At 59.6% G+C, this 16,534-nt stretch overlaps 1 protein-coding gene across 4 annotated transcripts in view; it reads right to left on the minus strand.

Moving 5' to 3' along the window:
* The window catches only part of Agpat3 (1-acylglycerol-3-phosphate O-acyltransferase 3), a 72,529-nt gene that overhangs the window by 9,118 nt on the left and 46,877 nt on the right, over positions 1–16,534 (minus strand). For all 4 annotated transcript variants that reach the window (XM_076868773.2, XM_076868771.2, XM_076868772.2 and 1 more), the window contains 6 exons: positions 11,631–11,857; positions 6,152–6,321; positions 5,354–5,515; positions 4,550–4,703; positions 3,937–4,039; positions 894–969 (listed from right to left, as the gene is read on the minus strand). In XM_076868773.2, the coding sequence (XP_076724888.1) occupies positions 894–969; positions 3,937–4,039; positions 4,550–4,703; positions 5,354–5,515; positions 6,152–6,321; positions 11,631–11,808 (843 nt within the window). In that variant the 5' untranslated portion in view covers positions 11,809–11,857. The remainder of the gene's footprint in view (positions 1–893; positions 970–3,936; positions 4,040–4,549; positions 4,704–5,353; positions 5,516–6,151; positions 6,322–11,630; positions 11,858–16,534) is intronic.

Raw genomic sequence — 16,534 nt, forward strand, 5'->3', positions numbered from 1 at the left:
CTTTCCCAGGTCTCGTCCTCCCCCTTCCCTTCTTTCTTGTGCTTCTCATTTTGACACCCTCCTCCTGGGGGCTTCCCCCTGCTCGCCCGTCAGTCTCTGTCCAGCTGGGCTGGAGGAGGTCTGGCTCTCCCAGAGCCTGGACTGGGGTGAGGAGCTCATCTCTGGAGTCTCCTCGGGCGAAGCTGGACAGCGTGGCTTGGGTCATACTCCTCCGGTCTGGTGCTGGTTTCTCTCAGCAACTTCAGGGGATTCTCTTGGAATCACTTTTTAGGCTTCCAGAGCTGCCTGCTGGCCCAAGTCCCACGCCCAGGCTGAGGGCTCGGAAGTCAGGTTGTACCATGGTGTGTGGGCTGGTCACCCTGGTGTTCAGTTCTGTCTCCCTTTTGGGTCCCCAGAGATTTCCCTTACTTTCTTAAGAACCTATCAGGGCATTTATGATGCTGTTTTTCAAAGGCTCCAGGAATTTCTCTAGTGACTACCGAGCACATTGAGAACGGAGACCAACATCCCGGGTACTGTGTGCTCAAAGTGCATGGGAAGCGGGTACGGGGGAGGCGCTGTGGGGGATGGGAACAGGACATGGGTGGTTCCCATAAGAGCCTTCTAGCATTGTCTGTATCTCATCCAGGACTTGAGTGTCTCTGTTCCGCACCTAGAATTTGTTTTACGTACAAAGAACAGGTGTGACGAGACAGTCTCAGCATGCTTACGTGCACGTGATGTCATCCTTCTCCTTTTTCTCTAGTTGACATCTCAGAAGTTGAGGAAAAGGGAAGAAAAAAGAGGAGGACCAAAAGCCCGTGAGGAGCGTGTGCTCTGTGCCGCCGGCCACCCTTCCTCACCGGCCCGACACCTGCTCAGGAGACGGGGCCCAGGGGAGCGGATGTCCTTACCTTCTCCTGGTACAGCCTGTGGAGCCACTGCGCTGCCCCCTTCTCATCCTGAGGGATCTCCTCCACCGGGAACCTCCTGTTTCATTGGGACCAAGAGCAGAGTGAGTGACAGGGGACGCCGGTTCTTAGGCACACACTGTAAGTCCACTGCAGTCTTGACTCTGCTGGGCACCCAGAGAGGCCGAGGGATGCCTCTAGGCTTGGGGACAACCACAAGTGACCCAGCCACAGAGCATGAGCCTGTCCCCTGTGAAGGCCACCTCACATTAACCCAGGAGGCTGAGTCTTCCAACAAGCCCCCCCATTCCCCGCCTTTTTTTGGTACTGGGGATTGAACCCAGGTGCACTAAGCCATGTCCCCAGACCTTTTCTATATTCTATTTAGAGACAGAGTCTCACCCAGTTGTTAAGGTCTTGGTAAGTTGCTGAGGCTGACTTTGAACTTTCAATCCTCCTGCCTCAGCTTCCCGAGCTGCTGGGATTGCAGGCGTGTGCCACTGCGCCCAGTAACATGCTCGTTCTTTGAGTGAAAACATCTTTCATTAGAGAAAGAAGGTCACTTCTTCTCGAGGGGAACCTACTTGCTTCAAATGTGGAAAGTAAAAAAAGGAGCAGCTTTGAACTAGCCTCCCAACAGCTGCTTCAGATGGAGTCTTGACCTGCTGCATCCAAATCTACACCTGCGTCGCCAGCCCTGGGGCCGTTTGCAGGGGAAGCGGGGTACGCAGATAAAGCCTGACAATAACTGGAGAAGTTTCCATATGTGACATACCACAGCTCCTATGTTGAAAGTAAGTTGGACGTTGAATAAATAGAAAGCACAAGTCACTGAGATCCCATTAAGACCGTTCAGTGCTTCTGCCTTCGTCAGCAGGAGGAGCAGTGACCAGGGAAGCAGAGACACCTGCCGTGGGAGCGGCCACACCTATCTCACCAGGGCACAGGCAGGAGGTGCCTCTGCCCCAGGACTGGCTCCCCCTCCCTCTGGGAAGGTGCACAAGTCCTTGCACACAGAAGGGCAGCGGAGGAGATGACCCGCGTCACTCGCAGGGGGGCAGCTGTACTCTGCTCAACTCCGCCATAGCTTTGCATGGTCACCTGGCTAAGGAAGAGCAGCACTGAAGCCGCATGTGGGGACAGGTCAGCTGCCCTGAGAGCCAACCAGGCTCAGGTGGACTTAATGGGGGCCAAATCAGCTGTATTGTAGCTTCAAACTAACGATGAAAAGCAGAAAGCAGAGAGAACAGAGGCCCTCAGGGCCATGGCGATGACCAGCCGGGTCCGGCCACAGCTCCCAGACTTCAGCCCCTGTGGGGTGAGAGGGAGGCGGAAGGCCATGGCATGAAGACCTGGGCCATGCATGGCGGGGACCCTGGACCGCTGGATGGAGCTGCTCTGAAGGACGACATGGCCAGGACAAGCCCACTGAGCCCCGGGGCTCTCAGGACCCAGCTATTGAAGTGGGACGGCAGAACAGACCCCGCGAAGGGCAACAGGCAGACCAAGGCGGCCTCTCCAGGCTGAGCCCTGGAAGGGGCGACTGAGCAGCTCTGGCCCTGGGCAGCTGCCCAGACAGTCTCTGCCACTTATCCCCCAGGGCTCCTTGCGAGGGTGACAGAACCACCAAGGCTCAACCCTCGTCTGGGCTCCAGCCTAGAGCTAGGGCTTGGGTCTCGAGTGTCTCCCAAAGACCCAGCTGTCAAGGTGTGGACTGCAGGGAGACTGTCGGGAGGTGGGAACCTCATGGGGCTGTGGGCGGCCTTTGGTCACGGGGCCCTGCCTCACAGGGGGCGTGGGGCCACGAGGCGCTGCCTCCCCACGGCTGGAACAGCGGCCCACCAGGTGTGGGTGAAGACTGTGGTGCAGCCGAGCTGAGCCTCTCCTCTTTATAAGGTGATGAGCTCAGGTACTTGTACGGTGACACAGAGCTGATGCGCACCTGGCCACGTGGACTGACTAGCGCCCTGGTGAACTACTCTACCTGTGCCAGAGATCAGCAATACAAGGAGGAGTGACCGGCTCGCACCCCTTGTGCACCCCCAGGGTGCAACGAGACCCTAACCTCTGCTTAGCCTGCCAACTGCCAGGAAAGTCATCGAGCCTGTTGTACAGGTCACGAGTTGCCCCTGGGAACTTCCCAGGGACACAAGAGCTGTTGGCATTTTTTTTTATTAACTCGCTAACATGAAGGCGGCAGGTGTCGCCTCCCAGGTCAATGGACCAGGACGAACCCATTAGAAAAGGCTGGACAGCCAACAGGAACCAGGAGAGCGCCAGGCTGGGGAAGGCCAGGGGCCAGCGAGGAGAAGAGGCAGAGCACTGTCCGGCCCGCCTGCCCCCTCACGCAGAGGAGAGACAGATAAGGAGGCCCACAGGGACCACACCTGTGGCTAACTCAGACACACCTAGGCCTCGAATCGGGGCTCGGGCGGGTCACCTTCTCTTCAGGAGCCAGAGAGACTGGGGGCACCAAGGAGTGGCGATGGCAAGCCTCCTTCCTGAGCCTCACAGGACAGCCCGGGCACAGCGCTCTGAAGCCCTAACACCCAACATGGCATCTGGACAGGCCCTGCCTTCCTGGACCCTGCTGAAGCCCTCCCTGGACTGGTGTCTTCAGGGTCCAGGTGTCCACCAGAAGGCTCTGCAGGGGCCCCACAGCCCGCCAGGGAGGAGACCTGGCTCTCGCCCTTTCACGGGAGGTCAGTGGTCAGCACCTGGGGCTCCAGACCTGCAGCACACCAGGGAGGGACAGGGAGCTTTACTCCTAGGGATCCACCTGGGCTTCCCCGGGTGGAGGGAGGGGCAGGAGAGGAGCCTTGTGCTGGCCCAGGGCAGACACAGCTGGGGATGCACAGGCCCCTCTGTTCCTCCCTTTGTCCCACGTTCTCCAGGGGATGGCCTGAAGCCCCCAGGCCTGGACATGACAGGGAAGGCCTCCCGCTCGGGTAGGACAGGGGCTGTTGCAGAGTTCTGACACTGTGATGTGCCCTGCGGCTTGTGCAGCCTGGGCTCCTGGCAGGAGCAGGGGCGGGAGCGTGCTCACCTCACACACATGTCTGCCTCGTACTTCTTCCCGTAGAGGATCCCTAGCAGAGACGGGTTCTTGTTTCCTCTGAAGTTCAGGGTCACGTCATAGACAGCTGCAACTGTAGGAAGAGAAACAGGTTGGTGAGCGGATGGACAGGGACTCTGCAGGGCGGTGCTGCTGCCCAAGGGACAGCGACTGGGCAGCTCTACCCACAGAGCATGCAGCCTGCTCCCCACTGTGGCTGTGGGCTCAGATCCCCGCCTGGCTCCAGGGTCCCTACTGTCTCCCTTTCCCTCCAGCCTTTCGGATCATCTAGACACACTGCTACTTAGTCCTCCTGCGTGAAGTCTGCCACCACATACATTTTCTTATTGTTTCATTTTATCATTTTTTATTAAAGTTCTTATGATTTTGATTGTTCCCCACTACCTAGCACCTCATCACCTCAGAAAGTGACCTGCAGACCAACGACCGCTGACCCACCTACTCCATTCTCCCCTTTAGGCTCTGGAGTCCTGTGTTTATAGGAAACACGCTTGTTCTGAACGAGTCCCTGCTCGTCTGACTGCTCAAGGGACCCGAGGAGGCCGTGACGGGCAGGCTCTGCGTCGGACCCTGGGGCGCCTACCTGTGCCCCGCAGGCACTGGACCGCGGTGGTGAAGCCCTTGGTCCGAGGCAGCAGGTGGTGCTTGAGTGGGGGCAGCCCCTTGGAGGCGGCCACTTCCATGCTGACGCGGTGCTTGGTCTCCGTAAAGCGCGTCCCTTCACAGTACAGGAGGAACTAGGGCACGGAACATGGGGGCAAGAGGGTTATGCCCGGGCATGCGGCTGGAACAGAAGCCCGGAAGTGTCAGGCTCAGCATGATCCAGGTCTCAGGCGGCTTGAGCCACAGCGAGGCACTTGCTGCTGACTTGGTGGAATCAGACACAGAACCACTCTGGTGACAAGCCATGGTGTTCTTTGAAATGCAATGTTATTTTAGGGCTGCACCCTGCCTTCCAGCTGCAATGGAATGCAGCCCAGCTTTCCTGAAAGAAGTCTCCAGAAAGAAGTGAAACTTGAAAGCATCTCTGGGCAGCAGCCTCTGAGCAGGGTGGAGAAGGTCTGTCCACCCTGACAGCACGGGCATTAGACATACTAAATAGGAGCCAGGCTTCCAAGAACAGACCAGAGGGAAGATGTAGAAAAAGAAAGGGCACAGGCTGAGCGGGGCCTGCGGGCTTGGGGAGGGTCTTGTGGTGGGTGGGGTGGCGGAAACCACACCCCACCTCCCTGGGGAAGCCCCCAGGTCTGCACCACCTGAGGCAGGAGGTCCCCTGGGGCCTGACAACCATGATCTGGGCTGCTGGAATGAACAGGGGCAGGCGACGAACGCCAACTGTCACCAGCCAGGGCAGCCCCTCGGGAGCCCCTGCCCACCAGACACTCACCCACATGTACTCGGGGTAGTCAGCCAGGCGCCTCAGCCCCTCGATGACCGTGTCCCGGTCCTCCTCCCACTTCCTCTTGCAGAACACGATCTCCAGGAAGTACCACGTCCAGCCAATGAGGGGCACGTACAGCAGCTCCTTCTTAGCGAGGACTTTGGAGCTCTGGGGGGGGGAGGGGTTGATGCCATGGTGTACATGGGGTAGGGGCAGACCGCAGGGCAGCATGAGGCCAGCTGCAATCCTGCCCCAGGGACCTGCTCTGCAGTTGTGGCTTTCCTGATTCAAAGTATGTGCTATTCATGGGGACCCTACCTTGCAAGTGTATGTGACTTGAATCAGTGTCACCTGGAGGCACAGATGTGCCATGGCTTCCTGAGACAGCCACAGGCTTTTGCTACAGTGAAACCCCCTCATCCTGCCTCAGTGGTGTTTGCGTTTGTCTGCAGCCACTCAGCTAGTGAGAGCAATTCCGTGAGCTCAGGTGCCATCGTCCAATAGGAGAAGGTAACCATGAGAAATGAGCTGACAGCTAGTTCCAGGAACAGGTGGGGACTGTGGAGGGCATCCTGCAGACAGGCCCTGCGAATCGGCCACTCACTGCCTAGCTCTGAGGAATCAGGGTTGAAAATCTCCAAGGAAGGAAAGCCCACCCACCTTACTATTGCTCACCCCCCCACACCTCCCTGGGACCCGCTGCTCAACCCCCCACCCCTCCCTGGGACCCCGCTGCTCACCCCCCCACACCTCCCTGGGACCCCGCTGCTCATTCCCAGGGCCTCCCTGGGGCCCGCTGCTCACCCCCAGCACGCCAAAGCGTTCACACATGGTCCACCCACAGAGGAAGTCGATCTCAAAGTTGTGATTGAGGATGATGACCACGTGCTCTTTCCCGAAGTGGTCCACCGTGGCCTGGTCGGTGAACAGAGTGCACTCCGTGCAGGACCACCACTCCAGGAGCATGACCAGTTCTGGGGGCAGAGGAGGGAGTTGGCACTGCGCAGCCCTGACCATGGGCAGGGCCGCCTCTGGTGCAGGCAGCCGTGTCCCCCGCAGTCTCTGGCATGCTCTGGGAGTGCCTGCAGGGCCAGTATTTTCACTAGAGGAGAATCTTCTGCCCAAACTAAGTTTTGAGGACTTATATTAACAAGTTTCCCAACCCAGCTTTCTTAAGGTGAAAGGTGATGGGCAGGCACAGCTGCACGGCTGCTCACAGGGACCACACCAGCCTGCAGCGCAGAGGCGGGACCAAGGACCAAGTGGAGCCCAGCCCAATCGCTGGTGACAGCCGCAGCCCCACCCCCCACCCACAGGACCATGGAAAAGCAACCCCTGCCATGCTCTCTGGGTCCACTCTCCTGTTACACTGTGTCTCTGACTTGAAACAAAGAGCAACAGGAGTTTGCCGGGTTCTTTCCTGGGCTCTGGGCGGGAGCACTGGAGCAGGCTCCCAGAACCTGGGCGGTCACCGTCACTGAGAGCTCCACGTCCACCACGTCCTGCACAAAGCCTGCAGGACGGTGGCTGCTTCAGGACAACCCAGGCGTATGGCATCCACCGTGTCTCCTCCTGGAGGGCTCATGGCATGCACACATTCACTCTCAAGAGAACTCGGGGTCTAGAGAATTCTGTGGTAAGAACCCTGCATCTGTGCAGCCCGGGAGGGGTGGGGGGCAGGCACTCGTCTGCACATGGGAGGGCAGCTGGAGCCAGACCCACAGCCAGTTGTCTGAGAAGGGTGACCTCAAAGGACCAGGACAGCTTCCAGGTGCAGGACTATCAGAGGACGGCCGTGTGTTTCTGGCACGGGATGATAACTGATAGCTCCCAAGGGAGCCACCGCGGACTCCCCTGCCAAGAACCAGCGGGACACAGTCCAGAGAGCACTCACGGCCACAAAGACAAGAGCAAGTGTAGGCAAGGCTGTGGGGACTGGGACCCTCGTGCACTCATGCTGGTGACGTCAAATCGTGCAGCTGCCTTGGAAAGCAGCGGGTGGGTCTGCAGCCACGGTACCCAGCACACATGACCTAGGCCAGCAGCTCCACAGCCTGTGGCCGACACCCACACCCCGCTGCTGTCCGGGCGCACGGGCGGAGCTCAGCCACAGCAAGGGTTGCGTTCTGAGGCTGCTGCACCTACTGTGATTCCACCTCGTGACACGGACAGGCATACCACAGGGACAGAAAGCAGTGCAGGGCTGCCTGGGCCAGGGCGGGCTGAGGAATGACCCTTAAGGCCCCAGGTTTCCTTCTGGGCTCAGGCAGGAGCCTGGTGGGGCCCCACTGGGGGCCATGCACTCTAAGTGGGAACGTTTAACTCAGTAAAACTGTCTGAAGAGAAAACAAGGTGGCCAAGGTGATGGCTGGCTTGCACATCTGCGAAGGGCGCTGCTGACCGGCTTCCCCTCTCCAGCAGGGCCACCTGGGGTGGACACGGACAGGACCTGGTGGCATGGCTCTGGCTGTTTCCCACCAGCACACTCGGACCTAACTGGGGGAGGGCCCCCTGGGCCTGGCTCCTGGGAGTGCAGGCACACGGGCTGGGGGCTGCTGTTCATGGTGCATGCTGCTAGACGGGGACTTTTTCTTTTAATTGCAGTAGGAACTCTCCACCTGACATCTGCCCTCTTACTGCACGTTCAAGTGTCTAGTGCAGCACGGCACAGTGGGCACTGGGACCTGTCACGCACCCCGATCAGCTACTGCCCCTCCCCTCCTCAGTGCACACCCTGCTTCCTGGCACTTGAGGTGCGCAGCATTTGTCCTCCAGTGACGGCTTACTCACTACACCACATCCTCAGGGTCACCCACACTGCCCCCCACCCAGGAATTCCCTTCCTATCTACTGCTAGCAGCACCCCATCACCTGCCGCGCCTTGTCTCCACCCCTCCAGCTGCTGGTGGCTCTCAGGCCACTGCTGCTGCTTGCTCCTGTGAAGGGAGAGTACAGGTGTCTGGGGCGGGCGTTCTGCAGAGCTGGCCTCCCTTCAGTTTGAGAGCCGGCCACGGAGATTCAGTCAGCTGACTTAACGTCCCCCTCATTCAAATGGCTGCTGTCCTCGAACAACGACCAAGCCGTCTCTGCATGTTTCACCACAGTGCCCGATAGTAGTAGGGGTCCCCTGACCACTGCAGGACAGCTGCTCTGTGTTCCTTTAACTCCACCACACAGCGGAGTGGGATCGGGTCTGTTTCACAGATGAGAGGTTTGGAGCTGAGGTTTGGAGTCTGCGTCCTGCTGTGTGATGCTTCGCCCAGGGGCAGCAGGAAGGGCTGGGTCAGCGCTGGGGGCAGCATGGAGCAGGGATTAGGCCCCCAGTCCATGCTGTGGGCTGTGCCCACATGAACATTATCAGAGAGACGCAGACAGGAATATCCCCCACTCAAGTCAGGTGGGGCTGGCACGACCCTGTGCTGTCTTCATCTCAAATATCTGAGGATTTGACGCTGATTTTCTTGACTTCTGCCTCAATGATTCTTACTGTTGGGCTTTCTTGTCTTTTTTTTTTTTTTAACTGTCTTGTCTTCTTTTAAACCAGGATTTGTCTTTGTTTTCTTAGTCCATCTGTTTTTTTTTCTTAATAATTTTTAATCATACACGGGCAAAATGTCTTTGTCCTTTTTTGTGCAGTGCTGAGGATGGAACCCAGGGCCTCACCCATGGAAGGCAAGGGCTCTGCCCCTGAGCCCCAGCCCCAGGCCATTTCGTCTTGAGTCTCGCTGTGTTCCCAGGCTGGCCTTGAACTCCAGGGCTCAAGGGATCCTCCTGGGCACCCTGAGGACTTGGGGCCACAGCCGAGCACCAGCTCGATCCACCCTTGTCCAGACTTTGGGAGTCCTGCTGCTTCTCGCTGCCCTCCCCCCAGGATAGTTGGTGAAGTCTCCAGGTAAGACTCTCACCCGATTCCTGACCAGCCCGAGGCCAGGCAGGGTCACCTGGCTTGCCCTCCCGAGCAGGCTGCCCAGCACAGTTCCATCCGTTCTACCCTCTGGGCATCACTGCTGTGTCATGCGACCGTCTGGAGTCACCTGTGCCAATGTCTTCAGCTGCCATTCCTTCTTGGGTCTCAGTCCCTATCTCCAGGACAGTTTGTTCTTAGGGAAACATGCTCTTCAGAAGACACTGGTGAGACTCTGCGGTGTCTCCTTTGTCTGTCTACATGTCCACCGTTATTTTATCTCATTCTTTCTCCTGAAAGGCCGTTTGCTGATGCCAGGTGAAGGTGAAGGCAGTTTGGCCTCTGCAGACGGAGGACATCGGGCCCTCCTCCTGCAGTGCCGTGAGGCCCTGCCTGCCCTGACCGGTCTCCCACGTTCCTCCCGGCACACTGAAGGCCCCTCTATCTCAGGCTGGTGATTTTGCACCGATGTACCCAGGTGCACGTTTGTGTTTTTTCCTGCGAGGTCTGAACGTGTTTGCTTCCAGCACCTGCAGAACCGTCTTCTCGTCATCATGGGGAAATTCTCAGCCACCACCTCTTCCTATGTGCTCCAACCTGCCCCCCTCCTTGGGATGGGAACCCGAACCCCGTGGCAATGACATTCACGCCATCTCTTTTAATGTCCTTCCCTACTTCCCATCTCCAGCCCCTCTGCTGTGTCTGGATGGTACATTGTTGTTCTGTGGGACTCACGCAATGTCCAATCAACCCATCAAGTTTTCACTTTTAAAAAGTCTAGTCTACGATTTTCATCTATTTAAGTTCTTCTTGGTTCCTTCTCAATTTGGTCTTGGTAGTTTCAAGTCTGCAGTTGGGGTCTGCCCTTGATCATGAGTGTGAACTGCATCCTCTCCAGCCGGCGGAGCCCGCCACCCACTCTGCGGAGTCCAGCGCTGGCGACCCTCTGTGCATGCCCCAGGTGGTGAGGGCCCCACTCCATGGTGGCTGTCTGCTGTCGGGGCCTGAATACAAGCACCCTCCTTTAACCCGACTCTCTCTGTTTCTGCCGAGAGGGCTCCTCTCCTTAAAGATTTGGTTGTTTTATGTTCTGCTTCTGACCGTGGCTGGAAATGGGAGTCTAATTCAGTCCTCACTAATGCTGCCCTTCTGTGTGCATTTCTACCAAGCCTACTCACACTCATTCACAGGTGCTGGACAGCAGGTTCCTGATTCTCCCTTCCCACAGAGGAGCCGCGATCTCTTATCTTGAAGGGAGGGTGAGGCTGGGTCTCTGAGGCAGTGGATTGGGGGGCACTGCTGGCTCCTGAGCAGGGTGGGGTGGAGGCGAGGCCAGGAGACGCGTTCCCCCTGCGCACGCTCAGACACGCCTGCCCAGACACCTGAGGAGCAGGCCGTGCGAGGGAGATGAGAAACCCCTCCGGCGCCTCCCCGAACACCTCTCTGGTGGTGTGTCACGCACTCTGCCACACTCACACGCACACCCACACACGATGACTTAAAAAACCACAAAACACAAACGGCAGCACACCTGAACTTTGTGGTGAACCTTGCTTTCACTTAGTGTTTGGCAGATAGCTGCTACCAGCAGAGGTGCTGCTGGTGTCCATCGGGGCTCCCACTGTGGGGACAGCCACGTGCAGTCCCCACCAAGGGCACCAGGCTTACTGCCAGCTTTGCACCCAAATGAATGTGGTGCCACGTGGGCGCCTGTCCGCACAGGTACTCCTGCAGATCTCCAGCCTGTGTGCCTATTTCGTGGAGTAACTGGACCCAAAACCAGCCACCAGAGCTGCCAACAGCACTGCATGTTCCCTGCGGGGACGTGCCTGCTGGGCGCCCCTGGCGTGAGCAGCTCTCTGCCATCCTGCAGAGGGCGGGGGGTGGGGGTCTGTGCACTAACACGTTCAGATGGACAGATGGACACCCCCACACACATTATTTAAGGGCAGTCCCATCCTTTTCTCTTGGTGACGCACACTGCAGTACGCTCAGGAGCGTGGCGTGCCTGAGGTCCGCTCCGCCAGGCTCTGGTACTGGGCAGCCAGACCAGCTGCGGGTTGGGAGCTGGGCTGGGAGGCTGAGCTGACGGCTGTCTTTACTTTTCTTTGAAGACACCCCTAGCACTAAACCAGGTGGATCGGCCTCGCGGGGTCCCGATGTTCCCATGTGTGGACACAACATGGTTCAGCCCAGCAGAGGCTCGCACTGAGATCCGCTGCCAGGAGTGACTCGGACAGCACGGAGCAGCCCCTCGGTCCCTCCGCCGGAGAGGGCTCAGGCCACACCTGCTCTGCTCCTCAGGCCCAGCCTCAGGGAGGGGCGGAGAGGCCAAAAGGCTGTGCGGACCCCTAGAGGAGAGGGCGGGTGGACACTCACGGCTCCAGAGTGAGTAGGCCAGGCGGCAGTTCAGGCGGCGGTACAGCTGCTTGTTGATGGGCCAGAGCGCCAGCGTGCACAGCTGGGTGAAGTTGATGACCAGCCCGCTCACCACGAAGACAAAGCCGATGAGCAGGTGCACCACGAACTGGGTCTTCAGGTAGGCGAGCAGGCCCATGGTCGCTGCTCAGGGGCGGGCGCAGGGTCCTTCGCTGAGCACAGCAGTCCTGCAAGGACAGGAAGCGGTCAGCACCAGAGAGTGGACACTGTTCTGACTTTCCCTGACAGTCAGTGAACTGAAACACAGAAAGGTTGGGTGCCTTACTCAGAGTCACACAGGAGCCTGGCAGGTGAGCCAGGTCCCAGTTTAGGCCATGAGGTCTGAGAGTCCACGGGCACAGCCTGAGGTCCAGCAGCCACCCCCTGAGGACAGGGGTCCCTTGGGCAGTCTGGAGCACAACTGGCAGGCCAGGGCAGCTGTGCAGCCATCATGGAGCCTGACTGGCTCTCTGGCCCCAAAGCCCCAGGGGCTGGGCTGTTCCACTTGGGCCAGAATAATCAGGTCCTAAAGCCAGCTGGTACACCGGCACAGCTGCCCTGATGCCCTGGAGTAGGCTCCGGCTCCGTACCACTCCTGCGGTTCCATCTCCAGGTCCAGGAGCCTGGCGGTGGGCCAAGCTATACATGCCTGGAGCAGACAACTCGTCTTACCGTAGACTCCGCGTGAGAACCCCGCCTCCATAACCCACCTCCTGCTAAGCACACCTGTGCGGCCATGCGCAGTGGCTTTTATTCTTGTGCAATCTCCCCTAACCTGGGTTAGAACTGGGTTATTCCGACCCACTTCCTCCTCTGCCTGTGGTTTTGTGGTGGTCTGAGTTATAATAGATGTGTTGTAGCTCCTGCTGGGGGCTGAAGGGCGCAGAGGCCACTTGGTTGCTGCCCTTTGGCCTGTCAGAGAGTAAGGTTCCCTGCCCTGCTTCAAGGCTGAGCCGGTGCCTGCCCTCAATAGCGTCCCAGCAGCCTGATGTGGAGCCAGCACCTGGAGGTGTGGCTCACACACACATCACGCTCACTGCGCGAGGTGCAGTGTGGTGAGTTCCGACAAGTCCAGGCGCCAAGAGCCACCACGGTGAGGCCATGGGCTGTGCTGTCCCCTTTGGTCTCCAAGCTAGCAACACCAAACAGGCTCCCGACAGACCAACTGTTCTTGTTTTGCAAAGGCTCAGGGGTCCTGGCCTGGCCGTCAGGGTGGCGCAGGCCTCACCTGCAGCCCTGGGTGGCCTTCCCAGGGCTGCCACCATGCCCCACCTGCTGGGAGCCCTAGGCTGCAGCCAGCCTGGAGATCACGCCCATTTGCATCCCAGGGTCTGAGTGGACAGGGCTGTCACAGGTGTCCCCAGCCCTGCTGTGTGGAGGCTGCCCCCAGGTATGTGGCCCTGAAGGACCACCTGAGCCCCTGCCACCCCCTCGGTCCCTGCTCTCACAGCCCAAGTGCCGCACCCCACTCCTTTCTGCTGTCTGGAACTCGGTGCCTGGAGTCCAACTTCAAGGTCACAGTCTCCGAGGCTCGTGGGAACCTTGCCGAGGACAGACAGGCCCAGCTGGCTGCCCAGCTGACCTCAGCCCGGGGCCTAGTTATGGCGGCAAGGCCACCCCAACTCATCCACCCCAAGCTGAGATGGTGTCCTGCCACCTGTCTGCCAGGCTCCCGGCCACCCGACGTGGTCCCTCACCACTGACCCCCTGCTGGGCATCAACCTCTCCCCCCAGTGCTCAGGTGATGACTTCACCATGTGCTGTGGCCAGACCCCGAGCTGGGGGACATCTTCTGTTCACCTGCTAACTTCAGCCGGCTGCTCTCAGGAGCACCTCCACCTGGCTATCCTAAGACACCTGCTGGATGACCGCCTCAGCCATCGCCACACCGCGCCCCTGCCAGGGGGGTCTGTTGTAGCTGTCAGACCCACTGGGTGCCCTGTCCCACCTCTGGCCTCAGTGGCTCCGACCTTGATAAACACACCACCTGCAGCTGCCTCCGCACAGAACACCTCTGCCCCTCTCAGCCCTCACCTGCCCGTCTGTCTCCCAGCTCCTCTGGATGGCGGAGCAGAAGAGCATGGGGAAGGGTTTGAACTCCACCCCCAGGAGGGTCTGCTCCGGTGCCCCTATAGAGCAACTTCCAAACAATGTTCTCCCCGATTTTAAACTGACTTTCACATTTTTAAACTCAAGTTTAACAGACTATAAGTTCAGGCCCTTCTCACCAGGAAGACCACTCCTTCCCTGCTCCTGGCTGACCAGGCCCATGGGCCTTCTGCTCCAGGGTTTAGGACGGGATAACTCTGAGAGTCTCTTCTGCTGGAGGCTACCCACGAAGGGCTTATTGAACACTCTGACCTACTATTCTGCAGCTCCCTTTATGTTTCTCCTGCACAGGCTCCGGCTCAGTGTCTGGCTGCAGGGCACTCCACAGCTGGATGTCACCCTCTGTCCCCAGAGTCAGGATGATCTCAATGGCACCCAAGAACCTCGGCACTGCCGTGACAGCAGCACTCAGGGCTCCATCCCCACGGAGCCCACCGAGGGTCCCGATGACATTCAGGAGCCCTCCCAGGATTCCAGGTCCTCTGCCCCAGGTTCTGGGCCTACGGAGTGGCCGTGGAGAATGTCCCCCCAGCTGACGTGCCTGCGTCCCCAGCTGCTGTAGGCTCGACATTTCTGGAAACTCTACGGGGCGCTGGGTACTCCCTGCACCATGTGTCCCTCAGGGTCCCCGCCCAGCCAGGGTGGAAGCTGCACCACTAGCCACCACCAGTGGGAAGCTGGTGGCTGCTGAGCCTCCAGCAGCCTGACCAGGGGCAGTCTGGGCTGAGCCCATGTTCCATCCCACGTGGTCATCAACACAGGCAGCACTGGGACACCACCTTCCTGCCTCATCCCTGAAGACCTTCCTGAGCAGTCCAGCAGAGCTCGTGCCCACCAGGCAAGGAAACAGGCAGCCACAGGCCCAGGTCCACCCACGCTCACTGAGTCTGAGGTCTCGGATGCCACGCGCGGCCTTCTAGTGCGAAGAGCACAGCAAGACAGACAACGGGCACCCACCGGCCCACAGGGCACAGGCCAGACACCTGAACTTCAGGCCTCTGACCGTTGTCCTGGCTCAGCCCCGGCTGAAGCCCCTCTGCAGCACTGCGTGAGCTGAAGCTCCTCCCACGCTGGACAGACCCTGCCGTAGGGGCACATGTGGCCAGCCTGCACCCTCCAGGGAGGAGAGGCGCTGTGTCTTTGGAAGGCACGAAGGTGCCCAGCATTCTCCTTGCCCATGGTGCCCAGGGAGGGCCCAGCGGGAACCAGTGTCCACTGCTCTGCAGCTTGCAGAGCTTCCTGGGCCACAGCCGCTGTGCTGCACAGCCCACGGTGTGGTATCACGAGGCGGGCGTGACTTCTATGTTCCTGCTGCTGCGATATCATAAGGACCCCAAAGCGGCCAGTCCTGAGGTCTAACTCCCTGCACTGCAGATGGGAAGCCAAGACCAGAAGGGCCAGAGCCGAGCTCTGGGGCGCAAAGCCCTCCTTTAGCTGCATGTCTGACACGTGAGGATGGGGTTCATGGGGGTAGGGTCCTCTTCACCCGCTCCCCACCCTGGGTTCCCGTGGACACCCCGCACATCCCCAGAGCTGGGGCAGGAACTACCAGTGGCTTCTTCCCACCCAGGAGGGGAGTCACACTGGGCGGGACCTAGGCCTGGGATGACCTCCAGGCACTGGCATGACCTCTGGGGCCCAGAGTGACCCCCGAAGCCAGCGCTCAGCAGCTGGAGGTGGATACCCAGCCCACCCTACCCACGTGGCACCTTCCAAGGATGCTGGGGGGCTCTGAGTGCACCTGAGTGAGTCAAGCCCACCCAAGGTGACCCAAGGACCCAGAACCTGACCGTCTGGAGATGGGGCTGCTGCAGAGGTGATCAGGGAGACGTCAGGGCTGGGCCCGGTCCAGTGTGACCGGGGCACTCATGGAGGGTGGAGACTGCAGGCACGAGCCAGGGAGAGGAGACCAGCTCTGCCACGCTGCCACCTAGGGCTCCCGGCTCCAGAGCCCTGGTGGGTGGTGCTGCTGCAGCCCTGGTGAGCTCACATGCCCCTCAGACACATGGGCCTCCTCCGGCTTCCTGGATCCCGCGACCCCTGCCCCACTATGCCAAAGATGGGGCCCGGCTGCCCCAATGTCCCCTGCCTTCCCAGACACCAGCCGACCTAGCCACCCTCCCCTACCTCCGAGTCCATCGCCAGGTGCCTGTCTCCCTGTCAACCCCTCACCAGTCCTGCTCCCCATGGTTGGTCCCTTCCATCTACTTTCTCAAGAACCAGCCAGCCAGAGGGCCCCTGGGGGTCACCTCCCAGGCATGCCCCTCTCTGCCAGAACCCCACCTCAGTCTCTGGTCCAGCTCCCTTTGGCCACCAGTGACGGCCAGGGCCCCGAGACTCTGCTCACGTGAGACCCTGCTGCCCCGCTCTGCATGCAGAGGACTGTCTGGCTTCCCTGAGGGGTGGAGGTCAGCCCCTCCGTCCAGAGCCCTCTGGCTCTGCAGACAGCCCTGGAAGGGCCACCAGCTTCCTCCAGCTGCCTCCCACTCACCCTCAGCCATGTCTTGCTCTAGGTGACCTGCTGCCCCTGGGACCTGAGAGTCCAGCGAGAAGGTAGCAGCCCTGATGCCACTCTGGGGACCGCACCCAACCCCACGACCAGCGGCGCCTGGCCCGAGGCTTTACCGAGGCAAGGCTGGCCTCCAGCCTACGTGTGCCGAGGCTTGTCTGCTGCCCACACCTACACAGGAGGCTGACCGACAGGATAAAGAGCCCTCCAGTGGTCTGCGATCTTCAGTGATGTACAAGTTCAAGGG

The sequence above is a fragment of the Callospermophilus lateralis genome, chromosome 10 (assembly GCF_048772815.1).
Source record: "Callospermophilus lateralis isolate mCalLat2 chromosome 10, mCalLat2.hap1, whole genome shotgun sequence".
Taxonomy (NCBI): Eukaryota; Metazoa; Chordata; class Mammalia; order Rodentia; family Sciuridae; genus Callospermophilus; species Callospermophilus lateralis.